This window comes from Diceros bicornis, chromosome 26 (assembly GCF_020826845.1).
Source record: "Diceros bicornis minor isolate mBicDic1 chromosome 26, mDicBic1.mat.cur, whole genome shotgun sequence".
NCBI lineage: Eukaryota > Metazoa > Chordata > Mammalia > Perissodactyla > Rhinocerotidae > Diceros > Diceros bicornis.
In genome coordinates this window covers 19652070-19669996 of record NC_080765.1, presented here as the reverse complement: position 1 = coordinate 19669996, position 17927 = coordinate 19652070, and the positions used below count along the sequence as shown (strand labels likewise).

At 36.7% G+C, this 17927-nt stretch overlaps 1 protein-coding gene across 2 annotated transcripts in view; it reads left to right on the top strand.

Annotated features, from left to right (window-relative positions):
- TPST1 (tyrosylprotein sulfotransferase 1) overlaps window positions 1-17927 on the top strand; it is a 140238-nt gene that overhangs the window by 73774 nt on the left and 48537 nt on the right. For both annotated transcript variants that reach the window (XM_058569496.1, XM_058569497.1), the window contains exon 3: window positions 7665-7863. In XM_058569496.1, coding sequence (XP_058425479.1) covers window positions 7665-7863 — 199 coding nt within the window. The remainder of the gene's footprint in view (window positions 1-7664; window positions 7864-17927) is intronic.

Below are 17927 nucleotides of genomic sequence, written 5' to 3'. Positions count from 1 at the left end.
TGACTACTGTCAATTTACCTCTTTTTCTTTGTTCCCTACACCTGAAACAAAACAAAGCAACAACATTGTATGCTTTTCCTCCATATTACTGTCACCAGATATGGACTCTAACCCAGTTAACGCTACCTGTTGTAGTGAATGATAGCACCATCCATTCTGTCCTTCAAGTCAAATCTGAATTCATCTAGACTCCTTTCCCTCCTTCCCCACATATCTAATTGGCCATTAAGTCTTATCAATTAAAAAAAAATCTTATGCATCCCTATGTTCATTGCAGCATTATTCACTATAGCCAAGACATGGAAGCAACCCAAGTGTCCCTCAACTGATGATTGGATAAAGAAGATGTGGTATATATTCACATATACACACACACACACCATGGAATACTACTCAGCCATAAAAAAAAAAAATCGTCCCATTTGAAACAACATGGATGGACCTGGAGGGTATTATGTTAAGTGAAATACACCAGAAAGAGAAAGACAAGCAGTGCATGATTTCACTCATATGTGGAAGATAAACCAACACACGGACAGAGAGAATTGTTTGATGGTTACCAGGGGCTAGGGGCGTGGGGGGTGGGCACAAGGGGTGGAGGGATGCACTTATAGGGTGACTGATAAACAGTAATGTACAACAAAAATTTCACAATTAAAAAAATAATCTATGGAGTTTCTCTTGTATCTCTATCTCATTTGCTCTAGTTGAAGCTTTAATCATTTCTCAACTCTTGGGATATATAGTTGAACATCTTTACTGGTTTTTCTGACCCTGATAGCCCCTTCCTTCAATCTACTCTTCCCATAGTTATCAGCATTGAATGCTAATAATGATAATCTGATTATGTCAGACCTGTGATTAAAACCCTTCTGTCATTCCCCAACATGTTCAAGATAAAACCAACTTCCCAGTCATGACATACAGTATATGACTGCAGTGCTTAATACAAATGTGTTTCAGAATTCAGAAATTTTTGGGTGTATAGAACACATGTTATGTAACGTCCTCTGCTCGTTCTGAGTCAGCGCTCTGTAATCAAACGCATTAATATTTCTGCATTAAAGAGTATGATTGTTTATGCCAAGTAGAATAAAGACTATAAATAGATTCCTATCAGTTCAGGTCATGTTTTGCTGCCAAACGAGTTACAGAAAAATGTTTAGTTTTTGTAGCTTTTTGGATTTCAGAGTGTGGGATAAGAGATCGTGGCCCTGCAGATATCCAGTGGTCTGCTGGAGCTGGCTTGCCCCAGCTTTAGAGAGCCCATTTTGTGCATTTCTTCCCAGCTCTGCAGTCAGTGACGTCATGTTGGTAGCTTGAAATCAGCCGTGGTGGGAGTATTTGCACCATGGACATCAGTAAATGCAACAAATCATTGCCTTTTTCCCCCTGCAGAGCAGGTTGTTAAACACTGCTAGCACAGCACTATATATACCTATTATATCAATAGTACATTTGTGTGTTTTTATTGTTATGGCAAACCAACTTGCTCACTCTGCAGTGTAGAGCAAAAGGCCAAGGTTTTCAAAGAAGCATAGAATGTAAAAATTAAGATGATCAATAGGATGGCAGTAAGAGAAACTGGGAAAAACAGGAGCTTTGGAGTCACAACATGAGTTCAAATTCTTAACACCATTATTTCCAGACTGTGTGACCCTGGGTAAATCACTTACCTTCTCTAGGTCTCAGTTTACACATTTGAAAAATGGGTACTGATAATATCTTTCTCTTAAGGTTGTTTTAAGGATTAAGTTAGAAATCGTATGCAAAGTGCCTGACATACAATGAACAGAAAATGTTATTCTTTATTTACTGTTAGCCTTTTTTTTTTCTGGAAGTGTTTATCTCTGCAGACGTGACTCCTATTCTCTTACATTTCTAACGCACCCACAGTGATTATCATGTAGGTTAGCACTTGGCTATTCTCTAGTTATTTCGTCTTGTGTCAGTTAATCTCCTTACAAAGATATTATCCTTGACTTCTCTTGAGCATGTTTGTATAAATTAAATTTATAGAGTTCTTTTAGTCATTCATTTAATAAACATTTATTGAGCATCTACTATCTGTTAATATGCTAGGTGCTGGTGATAGTGAGATTAGTAAGACATAGACCCTTCTTATATGCTGGTAGAATGATAGATAGTTGGACAAGGAAGCCAAGTATTTAAATGCAGGGCAATTAGGAGGCTTTTGTAGTAATCTGGGCGAGAAATGATGGTGATGTGAACTAAGGTAGTGGCAGTAGGAATGGAGGATTGTCCTACTCAGAGATAAAGCCTATAGAACTAGATAAGTTGGGAGGGATCTTACTTTCTCCCTGTTTTATCCCAGATCTCTGGCTTTGCCTTGTGAATAGGTGGTGGTGCCATTTATCAAGATAAGATGTACATGAAGAGGAGTAGATTTTGAGCAGGGGATGATGTGGCCAGTTTTGGAACATCTTAGTTTTCTTTTTTTGTTTTTTTTTTGAAATTAAGAAATCCTGTTTATTAGAAAATACCAATGATAAAGTCAAAAGGCAAGCCATAGAGAGGGTGAAGATATTTGCCAAACATTTAGCCAACAAAGGATTTAGTGTGAAATTGGGGTCACAAACTGTTTACTGTGAAGGGCCCAATAGTAAATTTTTTTTTCAATTATTTTATTGAGGTCATACTGGTTTATGACATTGTGTAATTTCAGGTGTATAATATTGTATATCTGTTTCTGTATAGGCTGCATTGTGCTCACCACCAATAGTCTAATTTTTATCCATCACCATGCATGTATGCCCCTTTACCCATTTCAACCCCCACCCCAGCCCCTTCCCTTCTGGTAACCACTAATCTGTTCTCTTTATCTATGTGTTTATGTTCCACATATGAGTGAAATCATACGGTGTTTGTCTTTCTCTGTTTGAATTATTTCGCTTAACATAATACCCTCAAGGTCCATCCATGTGGTTGCAAATGGCACGGTTTTGTCCTTTTTTATAGCTGTGTAGTATTCCATTGTATATATATACCACATCCTCTTTATCCCTTCATTAGTTGATGGGCATTTGGGTTGCTTCCGTGTCTTGGCTATTGTGAATAATGCTGCAGTGAACATAGGGGTGCATAAATCTCTTTGAATTGTTGATTTCATGTTCTTTGGATAAATACCCAGTAGTGGGATAGCTGGATCATATGGTATTTCATTTTTTGGGAAATCTCCATACTGTTTTCCATAGTGGTTGCACCAGTTTGCATTCTCACCAGCAGTGTATGAGGGTTCCCTTTTCTCCACATCCTTTCCAACATTTGTTATTTTTTATCTCGATAATTACAGCCATTCTCACCTGTGTAAGGTGATATCTCATTGTAGTTTTGATTCACATTTCTGTAATAATTAGTGATGTTGAACATCTTTTCATGTGCCTGTTGGCCATCTGTATATCTTCTTTGGAAAAATGTCTGTTCATATCCTCTGCCCATTTTTTGATCAGGTTGTTTGGTTTTTTGTTGTTGAGTTGTATGAGTTCTTTATATATTTTGGAGATTAACCCCTTGTCAGATATATGATTTGCAAGTATTTTCTCCCAGTTGGTGGATTGTCTTCATTTTGTTGATGCTTGCCTTTGCTGTGCGGAAGCTATTTAGTCTAATGTAGTCCCATTTGTTTATTTTTTCTTTTGTTTCCCTTGCCTGAGTAGACATGGTATTCGGAAAGATGCTGCTAAGACTGATGTCAAAGAGTGTACTGCCTGTATTTTCTTCTAGGAGTTTTATGATTTCAGGTCTTACATTCAAATCTTTAATCCATTTTGAGTTAATTTTTGTATATGGCATAAGATAATGGTCTACTTTCATGCTTTTGCATGTGGCTGTGCAGTTTTCCCAGCACTGTTTATTGAAGAGACTTTCTTGTCTCCATTTTATGTTCTTGTCTCCTTCACCAAAGATAAGCTGTCTGTAGAGGTGTAGTTTTATTTCTGGGCTTTCAAGTCTGTTCCGTTGATCTGTGCGTCTGTTTTTGTGCCAGTACCATGCTGTTTTGATTACCATAGCTTTGTAGTATATTTTGAAGTCAGGGATTGTGATGCCTCCAGCTGTGTTCTTTTTTCTCAGGATTGCTTTGGCTATTTGGGGTCTTTCATTGTTCCATATAAATTTTAGGAATCTTTGTTCTATTTCTGTGAAGAATGTCATTGGGATTCTGATTGGGATTGCATTGAATCTGTAGATTGTTTAAGTAATATGGACATTTTGACTATGTTTATTCTTCCAATCCATGAGCATGGAAGATTTTTCCATTTCTTTATGTCATCTTTGATTTCTCTCAAAAATGTCTTGTAGTTTTCACTGTATGGGTCTTTCACTTCCTTGGTTAAATTTATTCCTAGATTCTCTTTGTTGAGACTGTAAATGGGATTGTATTCTTGAGTTCTCTTTCTGTTAGTTCATTCTAAGTGTATAGAAATGCAACTGATCTTTGTAAGTTGATTTTGTACCCTGCAACTTTGCTGTAGTTGTTCATTATTTCTAATAGCTAATATTTCTGGTGGATTCTTTAGGGTTTTCTATATATAGAATCATGTCTTCTGCAAACAGTAAGAGTTTCACTTCTTCCTTTCCGGTTTTGATACTTTTTATTTCTTTTTCCTGCATGATTGCTCTGTCCAAAACTTTCAGTACTGTGTTGAATAGGAGTGGTGAGAGTGGGCACCCTTGTCTTGTTCCTGTTCTCAGAGGGATGGCTTTTAGGTTTTCACCATTAAGTGTGATGTTGGCTGTGGGTTTGTCATATATGGCCTTTATTATATTGATGTACTTTCCTTCTATATCCATTTTATTGAAAGTTTTTTATCATAAATGGATGTTGGATCTTGTCAGATGCTTTCTCTGCATCTATTGAGATGATCATGTGATTTTTATTCCTCATTTTGTTAATGGGGTGTATCACATTGATTGATTTGTGAATGTTGAACCACCCCTGTGTCCCTGGTATATATTCAACTTGATCATGGTGTATGATCCTTTTAATGTATTGCTGTATTCAATTTGCCAATATTTTGTTGAGGAGTTTTGCATCTATATTCATCAGCAAGAGTAGCCTTTAATTTTCCTTCTTTGTGTTGTCCTTGTCTGGTTTTGGTATCAGGGTTATGTTTGCCTCATAGAATGAGTTAGGAAGCATTCTGTCTTCTTCAATTTTTTGGAACAGTTTGAGAAGGATACGTTTTAAATCTTCTTTGAAGGTTTGGTAGAATTCTCCAGAGAAGCCATATGGTCCTGCCTTTGTTTTGGGGAGGTTTTTGATTACTGTTTCAATCTGTTTACTTGCTATTGGTCTATTCAGATTCTCTGTTTCTTCTTGATTCAGTTTTGGGAGGTTGTATGAACCTAAGAATTTATCTGTTTCTTCTAGGTTATCCAATTTGTTGGCACATAGTTTTTCATAGTATTCTCTTATAATCCTTTGTATTTCTGTGGTATCTGTTGTAATGTCTCCTCATTCTTTCTGATATTATTTATTTGAGCCTTCTCTCTTTTTTTCTTAGTGAGTCTGGCTAAGGGTTTGTCAATTTTGTTTATCTTCTCAAAGAACCAGCTCTTAGTTTATTGATTCTTTCTGTTTTTTTAGTCTCTATTTCATTTATTCATTTATTTCTGCTCTAACTTTTTAAATTTTCCTCCTTCTGCTGACTTTGTGCTTTGTTTGTTCTTCTTTTTCTAGTTCTGTTAGATGTAGTTTAAGATTACTTATTTTAGATTTTTCTTCTTTGTTGAGGTGGGCCTGTATTGCTAAAAATTTCTGCATTAGCACTGCTTTTATGCATTCCATGAGTTGGTATGTTGTATTTTCGTTTGCATTTGTCTCCAAGTATTTTTTGATTTCTCCTTTAATTTCTTCATTGATCCAATGGTTGTTTAGTAGCATGTTGTTTAGTCTCCACATATTTGTGACTTTCTCAGCCTTTTTCTTGTAGTTGATTTCTAACTTCATAGCATTATGTCCAGAAAAGATGCTTGATATGATTTCCATCTTCTTAAATTTGTTGAGGCTTGCCGTGTTTCCCACCACGTGGTCTATCTTTAAGAATGTTCCATGTGCACTTGAGAAGAATGTGTATTCTGCTGTTTTGGGATGGAATGTTCTGTATATATCTATTAAGTCTGTCTCGTCTAGTATTTCATTTAAGGCCACTGTTTCCTTGTTGACTTTCTGTCTGGATGATCTGTCCAATGATGTAAGTGGGGTATTGAGATCCCCTACTACTATTGTGTTGCTGTCAATTTCTCCCTTTATGTCACTTAATAGTTGCTTTATATACTTTGGTGCTCCTGTGTTGGAGCATTCATAAGTGTAAAGGAACATCTTAATTTTGAGGTATGTGTAGGGTATATGGGTAGGGTGATCGTATACTTTATCATACAACCTTGAGCATTTATGAGAGTGTGTGGGACGTGCTATTAGTAATTAAGCTGGGGCAATAGGTATAAACTGGACCTGTCCTGGACAAACCAGGATGTTCTTTACACAGGTAAATAATGTTAAGCAAAGATCATTAGAGATGAAGCCATGTAGGGAAAATGTATAGAATGAAGAGAGCAGTGGGCTAAGTGGAATCCTGGAGAAGTTTTTAAGAGAGGAAAAAGAATGTGGCCATTGAGGCAGGAAGGAAACCTCAAGTTGTGGCCTCACAGCATCCCAGGAAAGAATCATTTCATTTTCTCTTCACTGTTGTTTTAGGAGTGGATGCCCTTTGAGGGATTCTTCATCAGATAAAGATTATCTGCTGGGAGAGGTCATTTACTTAAAGATAAAGGGTTTTTATCATCTTTAGAATACTATGTTTGAATGACTTCTTATGTATTATGATGTAAAACTCTCCTAACACTTTTGTTTTATAGTCGTTTGACCAAAATATGCTAATTCAGATCCAATTTAAACCTAGATGTCATTTTATGTTATATTTTATCCTAAGATTATGACTTAGTCAAATATAGCGAATGTAATCATTACAAGCTTAAAGTAAATTTCCATGTCAAGAGGTAGAACACATTTATTCTGTAATATTGAAAATCATAAACGGCACTTCTTTTTCTTTCTTAGAAAATAATGTTCTTCAGGAGGTCAACAGAAAAATAGAACAAATGAATATTTTGCATTCTTAGTGGATTATGGTTGGCTATTTCTCCCCTAAATTTTATTATGAAAAATTTCAAACATACAAAGAATTGACAGAATCATACTCACCAGCTACAATTAACATTTTGCTGTATTTGCTTTATCACGTATCAGTACATCTGTCTCTGTAGTCATTCATCAATCCATCTTATTTATTTATTTATTTGTCATGCATTTTGAGTAAGTTGACTTTTGCTAAACATTCTTCTCTTTGTTATTTTTTTCTGAATGTTGTAATTAAAGCGTCAACACATTTTGTGCAGATGTTTTTAGCTGACCCTTTTTCCTATTTCTAGGAATCTGAGGTTGCCAATAATCATTGTCAAATTTAGAAAATTAAAAAAAGTCTGGTAAATAGTGTTAAGCCTGGTTACTGCCCTCTTTCTCAATAGCTTTATAATCCAGACACTTACAATTTTTAAAATTATCAAAAATAATTTCCACCTGTCTTTTAACACTATTTTTTTGTATTCTACATAAATATTCATTTACATTATATTGCTTTCAGAGTGGAGAGATCTACAGACCAAGTCATCCAGCCAGTCAATGTGGGAGCGCTGTCAAAATGGGTGGGGAAGATACCTCCAGATGTTTTACAAGACATGGCAGTGATCGCACCCATGCTTGCCAAGCTTGGATATGACCCGTACGCCAATCCACCTAACTATGGGAAACCTGATCCCAAAATCCTTGAAAACACTAGAAGGGTAAGTAAGATTTTTAAAGGGAATTGAGAAAACTGGGTGTGGAATTTGGGTCCTGAAAAGTTTTTTCCTATTTTGTTTCTTGCTTTTTTCTTATCAGAAAATTATTTTAAAATAGAAGAATTCTATTTGTAGAATGCTTCATCATCAGAAATCTTCCACTGCATTTTAAGGATAACTGTGGCTCTTCCCAGGAACTCTGGGGACAATTCTTCGTTTTGCCCAATTTCCACGAATGGTGTTTACTTTTGGGGGGATTTATTCTCATAATTGATTACCACAAATTTGCGTGAACACCAAGATTATTAGTGACCTCACTTACGTCTCGTTTCTTTTTTCTTTGAATCTAATGGCTACTTTACTTTTAAACCTTTCTTTGGATGAGGCATACTTTCTTGATACTTGAACCTAAACATTGGGTACATTAGAAGAATTAGTAAACAGGTGCAATATGCTACCCTCTGCTTAAGAGAAAGGTGCTATTGTACTGTAATACAGCTTTTTCTTTTAAGTTATGCTCACATCTTTATAAAATACTGTTTCAGAAAAGCTGCAAACACAAAGAGCTATTCTGAATATATACCTTACCAGTTGAATCTACTTCAAATCAGACCTTAATGTATTCTTTTTTTTTTTTTTTTTGGTGAGGAAGCTTAGCCCTGAGCTAACATCCGTTGCCAATCCTCCTCTTTTTGCTGAAGAAGATTGGCCCTCGGCTAACATCCATGCCCATCTTCCTCTACTTTATATGTGGGATGCCTGCCACAGCATGGCTTGATAAGCGATGCGTAGGTCCATGCCTGGGATCCAAAGCTGTGAAACCTGGGCCGCGGAAGCAGAGTGCGCAAACTTAACCATTATGCCACCAGGCCAGCCCCTGTATTCTTTTTTTAATTGTAGTAAAATATACATAACAAAATTTACTCTCTTAACAATTATAAGTGTACAGTTCAGTGGCATTAAGTACATTCACATTATTGTGTAACCGTCCCCACCATCCATCTCCAGAACTTTTTTCATCTTTTGAAACTGAAACTACATTCTCATTACCCATTACCCATCCCTCGAGCCCCTGGCAACCACAATTCTTCTTTCTGTCTCTAGATGTATTCTTTTTTGAAATGACAGTTTAAACAAGACAGCCATGTTAGCATAAGTTCACTGATAGGCTGTTGAGTTTCATGATTAAAATTTCTTGCCTTTCTCTGGTATTCTCCTGTTTACGTCAGTGTCCTCTCCTTCCTGCAACCTTATAATATATCATCTTTTTATTCTGTCTTTCTTTTGGTACCTTTAATTGACAAACAAATTTATATTTCATGAAGTTAATTTCCATGTGGATTTTTTTTCTCTTAGGTATTACTGTCATTTTTCTTTTTCTATTCATTAGTGGCTATACAGGAAGAACTATCTTGTGGTAAAACATGTATGAAGGCAGATTTTTTATTTTTTAAATAATCTTTGTCCTTTTTATACTTTTCATATGTATAAACATTTTATTATAAAAATATAAGCTCAGTATATAAAACTTATAAAATTAAAAAGATAAGAGAATAAAATTCACCTGTATCAAAATAAAATTTTGATGGCTTTCCCTTCCTTCTCTGCATGTTGTTAAACAAAGGTAAGATTACACGTCTTACAATCTTACCTTTATACACACACAATTTTGTATCCAGTCCTTTCCTCTTGATATTCGTGAGCATTTTCACATTGTGAACATGCTTTTTAAACATAATTTTTCATGGTTATATAATATATCACCAAATGGGCCTTTCTGAAACAGCAGTAAGTGCATGAATGAAAGAACAAACAAAAAGTGTGTTTCCCTGGTATAGGTTCTATAATTCATTTTACCATTTTTCTTTTGTCGTTTACAGTTTTCTCTTTGACAGATTGTGCTACAATGAACATCTTTGCACATATGACATTTTAGACTTTTTTTTAGAGATTAGACTAATAACAGTAGCATTAAACTAGGTCTCAAAGTATCTGAAATTTTTTAAGGTGCTTGATATATGTTGATAAAAAATGTTTTTTTAATTTTTTGAACTACCAGCATAATACAGGTTATTTTAGATTTTTGATAATTTTAGTAGGTTTCATTGATTAATGTAATTGAACATTTTCCAGTTATTACCTATATGTGTATGTTCAAAAGAATATATGAACCATCTCTTAGGTTTTAAAAAAGTTTTTTATGTGTTAAAATTTTGTGAACTACATTCTGCTAAAGATAAAGTGCCCATCAGTAGTCCTTGATAATCTCTTGGTAATTAGTAATTCATAGCTTTCTCCTTTGTACAGTATTGAAATGGTTTTTATAAGCCAAGGTACATGTACAAATGATGTTTAGAGATTTCCCAGGCAGTAGACATTATAGTTTTCTTACATGCAAGTTGGCTGGCTAGATTATTCTTGGCTTGCTTGAGCGGTAGATTGGGAAGAATGCTGTGGTTTGAATCCATGTGACTAGAGAACTTGTTTCATAACACGTTTGTGGCTTTTGAAAGGGTTTCAAAATGCACACTGGGAAAAAAACTTTTTCCCCTCCCCATCTCAGTCTCTAAAGTGACAAATAATTTTGAGGAAAAAAAGGTAAAGAGTGAACTATAATTGCATTTTTGAGCACTTTGTGGTAATACATACAAGGTGACATTCTTGTTTTGTGGGGTTGCGTTTCATAGACCTTTTTGCAATCCAAATCCTATGTATTTTCAAAGCCTTTTTGCCTGTAAAAACTCAAATGCTAATATATCCAGCATTGATGATCATGAATGTCCATAAAGTAATGCTTAAAAAGTGATCTTCGATTGTCAGCTGTGACATGAGATGGGCTCCAGAGAAAAAAGATGGCTGGGGAGGTTGTTCCCATTGTTTATGGGGTGGGAGTAAGAAAAAATTCACGTTTTGACTGGGAATATAGAATCCAAAGCTCCAGGCCTAAAAGTGCTGGTTTTCATACAATTCTGGGTAGTCTAAAAGTACTGGTGTTTGAGTCAGCATGTTTTGGGGACATATTGCCCAATTTTGAATAGAAAATCATGTGCTTCATGTTTGCTGTGACTCAGATGGTAAATTGGAGATGAAACACCAGCATATTCCTTACCCTTTCCCACCATAGTCTCTAATCCCAAAATCGTTGCACATTTCAGTAAATATAACTAACATATTCCTTACCCTTTCCCACCATAGTCTCTAATCCCCAAATCGTTGCACATTTCAGTAAATAATGCCCTTTAGGTTATATCTTTAGCCTTCTTCCTCCCCCATAGGTTTTTAATCTTTTTAGATTTGCAGACCAATTTGAGAATCTGATGAAATGTATGGATCCCTACCTTAGAAATACGGACACATACATACACAAAATTTTACCCACACTTTCAGTGGATTCATAGATGCCCCTGAAGCCCGTCAGATTAAGGACTTCTGCTTTTAGTCTCCTTGATCAAGCTTATCCTCTCATGTGGCTTTAATTACAACCTATGCTGCTGATGATAAATCTGTGTCTCCCAGTGGATCTCTTTCCTGAACCCCAGCCTCATTATTGCCAACTGCCTTCTGTGTATCTCCACCTGGATGCTCACAAGGACCTCAAATTCAGTGTCCGTGATTGAACATATTGTGCAAACTTGTTCCCTTATAGGCAGAAGCTGGATGGAATTGTTCAGTAAACTGAGCAGGAATCCAGGGTAGAGGTGAGATAAGGCTGTGTTCATCTACATTTGCAGTGTCTCTGAGTCAGTGGGCAGATATGAGGAGTCCTAAGGGCACATGGGTCAAGCCAAAAACAGTTCAAAGATCTGTTTACCAAATCTGAAGAATGAGTCGAAAAGCAGATCCAAGTGTGAATGGAATACCCAGTTGATGTTCTAGTTGAAAACCTGAGTAGATAGTACTAAGGAAGAGCAAGTGGTGAAATGGAAAAGCAGATATCAGGGTGCAGAACCCACAGTGGCAGAGAAGAAGGACCTTAAAGATAATTTAGTGAGCTGGGAGTTGGGTTAAATCCCTGAAGCAAACAGTAAGAAGCTGCAGCAGTTGGAATCGATGTTCTTGCATTAAAAGTAGAGCCTGTATTGCACACTTCTCTTTTTCAGTTCCTATACCCAGCAAAAACTGCTTCTCTCTGTTTTTCCTGTCTCCGTACATGGCATTCCTATTTATCCAGTCATCAAAGTTAGTTAAGGTTGAGATTATCTAGCTTTGCAGATCACATGTAATTAATTGGTCACCAAGTCTTGATTCTACATTTGAAAATATCTTGAGTCAATCCTCTTTCCTTTCAGCTGCCCTACATCAGTTTCTCCTAGTTTCTCACATGGGTTATGGCTTATTCCTCTTTTTGTATGTGAATGTGTTTAGTCATTCTTCTTCTACTACATTTTTTATTTTCAGTGAAAATTATTTTTTAAAAGCTCACATCTGAATGTATCATTCCCTTGCATAAAATCCTTGAATAGCTCCACTGGTACTGGGCGATAAAGCCCAGGCTTCTTAGAATGGCATTTACTTTTCAAATATTTAAAGATTTTCTAGTTATCTTTTTGTTGTTGGTTTCTAATTTAATTCCACTATGGTCAGAAAACACACACAGTATGGTTTCAGTCCTTTGAAATATATTGAAAATTGCTTTAGGGCCAGCATATGGTCTCACGTGTTCACTTGAGAGAATATGTATTCTGCAGTTGTTGCAGAGTTCTATAAATATCAGTTAGGTCAAGTTGTTTCATAGTTTTGCTCAAATCTCCTAATTCTTATTGATTTTTTTTGTCCAATTTTATCAATTTTGGTAAATATGATTTTGTCTATTTCTCTTTTGATTTCTATCAATTTTGCTTCATGTGTTTTGAATCTATATTATTAGGAGCATACCTTTTTATATCTTCTTGAAGAATTAACTCTTTTATTGTTGTGAAATATCTCTCAATCATCTCTGATGTCAGTTACTCTCTAGAAATCTACTTTGTCTGATATAAACATAGCCACAACATTGTTTTTATGCATACCGTATACATGGTATATTTTTTTCGTCCTGTTACTCTTAATCTGTGTCTTTATATTTCAAGTACATATGTTGCTTATAAACAGATGTAGCTGGTCTTGTTTATTAATCTCATTTTATAATCTCTGGCTATAAATGGAGCATTTAATCCATTTACATTTAATGTAATTATTCACCTGGTTGGGTTTAAGTCTACCATCTTACAGTTTGTTTTCTATTTGGACCATCTGTCTTTGTCCCTTTGTTTCTCTTTTCCTGCCTTCTTTTGCATTAACTAATGTTTTAGTATTCCCTTTTCTCTCCTGTTTTGGCTCTGATCTCCCCTTGTTAGCTGTACTTCTTTTTTTGTTTGTTTATAGTAGTTGCTCTCTGACAAGAGCTGCAAACTTTTTCTGTAAAACGCCAGATAGTAAATATTTTATGCTTTATGGGCCATAAATGGTCTCTTTCATCTTTTCTGAAGATCCAGATTTTCATCTGGAATCATTTCTCTTCACCCTAATGAACTTCTTTTAGCATTTCTTATAGTAAGGATATGCTGGCCACTAATTCTTTCAGCTTTTGTTTACCTGAAAATGTCTTTATGTCTCCATTTTATGAAAATATTTTGCTAGGTATATCGTTCTAGTTGACACATTTTTTGTGTTTTTGTTTTTTTACTTTCAGCACTTAAAAGATGTTATTTTATTGACTTCCGTTGTTTTTGATGGGAAGTCAGCTAAAATTCTTATGAATGTAGTTGGGTTTTTTTCGACTGCTGTAAGATTTTCTTTTTATCTTTAGTTTTCAGCTGTTTGGCTATAATGTGCCAAGTTCATAGATCCGCTCTTTTCCCATCTCCAGCCTGGGCCTCAGCTTTGATTAGTTTTCAATTAACCTATCTTTGAATTCATTGATCCTTTCTTCTTCTGTGTCCAGTCTGCTGTTAAACCCATCCAGTGTCTTCATTTCAGATAATTTATTTTTCAGGTCTGGAATTTCCATTTCACTGCTGGAATCCTCTATCTCTTCACCCATTCTGTTCATTTTTTCCTCTAAGTTCTTTTAACATATTTGTAATAATTATTTAAAATTTCTTGTCCTTGGGTCTCTCTCTTGACTTTTTTTTCTTAATTATGAGTTATACTTCTTTGTTTCTTCACATGTCTTAGAAGTTTTGATTTCATACTGGACCTTTTGTATAAAAGAAATGTAGAGAATAAACTAGATAATGTTTTTGTTTTATTTTTCCCAGAGAGGGCATATTCTTTACTCTGTCAGGCAGCTAAGGTAACTGGCTGATGATTCAAATTTCAGTGAGTCAGGGTGAGCTGGAGCTGAGCAGCCGTTTTAATTACAGTTTACTCTGGATTCAAATGAGATTTTATGGCGACCTGGCCTTTATCCCAACCCACAGTTTCCTGTGTGCTGTAGATAAAGTGTTGATTTCGTTGATTTTTTTCAAGATTTCAGCTGGCAGGGAATTGTGTTCAAGTTTAAATTCGTTTATTTCACCTCAGGATTGCAGCTGCAGCAGGGCCCTAGAACCTGAGCACCACACACAATTGGGAGATGTGTTTCTGCTTTCCAGCTCTGCTTTCACTGCCACTTACTCAGCAGAATTCCCTTGGAGTACAATTGTCAGACTGAGAGATTTGTTTTTACACTTGGGGCTCTTCCAGATTCTAATCCGTCATACCAGTCTGCAGTGTCTCTAGAAGTTTGCCCTTTTTTTGTCTTAGCAAAATTTTTCACCTTTGGTAAGCCTGCTTTTCTGTCCACCTATCCAGACTAGGCAGTTGATTCAAGATAGAAAGAGGGTTTTTGCTTACCTTTGAAGAACTCATCCTTCATCCTTTTCTGGAATTTGGTTCATTTGGGCTTCTTTGCATCCACTGCTCTTTGATGGCTCTTCAGAAAAGTAAGAAGTTTATGTTTTCTTGTTTTGATGAGAGCAATGGTCTTTTGAGACTTTCTGCATTCTAACCGTAAGGGAACTCCTTAGAATAGTATTAGGACTCTTCTTCTGCTTTCCATCTTCCTCTTCGGCCTCATCTCTTTTTATTCTTCTAGCCACACCACACTACCTGCCTTTCGTTCTCTTAGCACATTCTTATACCTCCATACCTTTGCACTTGTTCCCTCTGTCTTGATTGTCTTTCTTCTCCTCCTCTTTGTCTTACAACTTTATCCTTTAAGATTCAGCTCAAATGACACGTCTTCTGCGCCACAGGTCATTCTGCTATACTTTGTACCTGCCTTTATTCCTGCAGTGATCACACTGTATTATAATTGTTTATATTATATGCTTCTGCTTTTAGACTAAGGATTTTTCAAAGGCAAGAACCACATAATATGCATTTTGTATCCTGAGCCCCAACCTTAATACTTGACAATTAGTAGGTGCTCAATAAAATGATTGTCATTGGCAAAATAAATCTTAGACATAGGAAGAAGAATATTTCTGCAGCCAAAACAGCTATATTCTGATATGAGGCTCTTGTAGACAATAGTTGGAGTATGTCTCAGTTCACAGGGATTCTGCCTTATGTAAGAAATGCCAATTACAGGCTTACAGAGGTAAGCCTCCAGTGGCTGTGACAGTACTTTATGACTATATCAGTCTGCATTCAGTTGGGGAAAGAGCTAACATGTCATCAGTGTAATAGATCAGTGTGCTATCTTGTGCAGTAGTGCGATGATCAAGGTCCCTGAAGATTATGACCAAATACTGGAGAGTTGATATAGCCCTCTGGTAAGATATTACTTCTGATGGTCTTTACTAACAGGTACAGAGAAAGAAGTGTTTGCTGGGTCAATAACTACATACTAGATATTAGGAGCTATGTTGATAGCTCTAGTAAAGTTAACATATCTGGAACAGCAGGTGTAATAGGAGTCGCTATTTCATTAAGTATCACCCAGTATTTTTCAAGTTTTTGTTGATGGCACTAATCTCTGCAGTCTCTCTACGAATGCACTGTTGCTTTTGACTTAATATTTTGATAGACAAGAGCAGTTCTGGTATAATCTCTGAAATGTGGCTTCAGTAGGCTGCCCATGTATTTTAGTCCTAGGGACCATGATCAGTTAGCTACCACCAAAGATCTCTACAGGTCACACCATTGTGTTTTCCTACTCTACCTCTGCACATGGGTATAAGGTGTAACCATGTGCCCCTTATTTCTAGTAGTTATATGCCACCATTTGGCTCTGGCCACTCTGAGATCTTCCCTCCTTGAGTTCAAGGAGTCTATTTCATTGGTAGCCTTTCCCACTGTTATTTCTAGCCTGCAGAGAGAAAGTACTGAAGAGCTTTTTAAGGGATGCTTTTGCACCCTTTGCTGATGTATTCTCAGAGGCTTGGCAAAGGAGTGAGTTCTCTGGAGCGTCCTGGGGTATAGTTAGGGAGTAAGTGAGCAGGTCAGTCATACGCATTAAATACACCCCAGTGTTCCTTGTTTTCTAAGCTTTTGAATAACGTTTCTTTACTGTATACCAAGGAAGTTCTGACATCTAAACTTCATTTAATGTAAGCCACTGTTGGCTTCAGGTTTCAGTCAACCAATTGAAGAAATTGTTAAGAGTTATTCCCAGGTACTCAAGCTAACACATTGCATGCAAAATCTCTTGTTAATGTACCCATATCAATAAATTTGGATTGATCCAACATTACATTTCTTCTTCTCTGGTCTAATAACATTATTATGATTCCTACACTTTACCTAGGTTTTGCAGATACAAAAGGGCAAAATCTTTCACTTCTTTTGGTGTGTACAGAACTTCTTTTTGGGTCAGACTTTGTGTTCATCTCTTTGAGGCCTGCTGGGATTTAAGTCTAGTTATAACTTTAGAAGCAATAAGAGGTAGTGGGGTGGATCAATATTCTCCTGCCAGGAGATTGCCTCAAGAGAGGTCATTAAAGGTTCTTTTGGCAAGAGGATGCCAGCTTTTTCAGACAGAGAAAAAAGACTGCCTCTGTTGGCAAGGAAGGTAGGATGACTGACTGTGCTGGTTTGCCCAGGACTGAGGCGTTTCCGGGGATGTAGGACTTTCAGTGCTAAAACTGAGACAGTCTTGAGTAATCTGGGAAGGTTGATCACCTTGTAGGTTTCTTGGATTGTTCTGTTGTCAACTTGGTTAACTACCTTTCCCAGAATTCTCTTCCTGGTATGGTTCTAGGACAGAGTTGGTCCATAGAGGAACTTATTTGACATTTAGGACGTAGAAGTAAAGCAGTGGCTGTTTCTTCCTGGAGGTCTTCTCAGGCAGACACAGTGATAGACACAGAGGTGCCTGATATTGTTGTACTTGTCCTTGGTCTTCTCCCTTCCACATCTGGCTCTTCCGCCTGAGTTCTGGCCCTGTTGACCAAGAGTGGCTCCTGGTCCACCACCACACCCTTGGCAGCTGACCCACAGAGGTGGTAGCTGCGCAAAGGCAATAGCTTCCTATAGAAATAATCATGGTGGCTTTACGTCCCTGACTAAATCCTGACTGATACGTAAGGCTCAGCAAAATGTGAGGATTCAGGATCCTCAGCTTCATCAGAATCTTCCCAGATATCTTAATTTTCAGAGTCTTGTTCTTTCAGTCAGTGCCTTAACTTTAATATACATGGCTGTCAATTCAATTAGTGTTGGTATTCAACCACCTGCAGGATTACACTTTGAACTTGGTTTTTAAAAAAATCTTGATCCAATGGTTGTAAGTGATAAGGGCATTCAGGGCATCCATAAAAGCTTTCTGGTTCCATATCAGGACTTGAGGTGGGAATTTAAATCCCTCAGTTTATCACCCTTTTCCCCCCACGTTCTCCATTTTAGAATCAACCCCACAGTCCTATATTCTTTTGTTCTCTATTTCCACTGTTACTTTCTATTGTAGCCGTTACTCGTTTACCCGAAGCCTTGTATTGTGTGGGCACGTGACTATGGGTGATAAATTAAGTAACTGTTTTGCCTCATGTACCATAGACTGCTATTATCCCATTTACCACCTTTGAATCTAATCAAATCAGCGAACCAATTTTAGCTAAGGAATTCGCCGTGTTGACCATGATCTCCCAAGAGTAATGACTTGA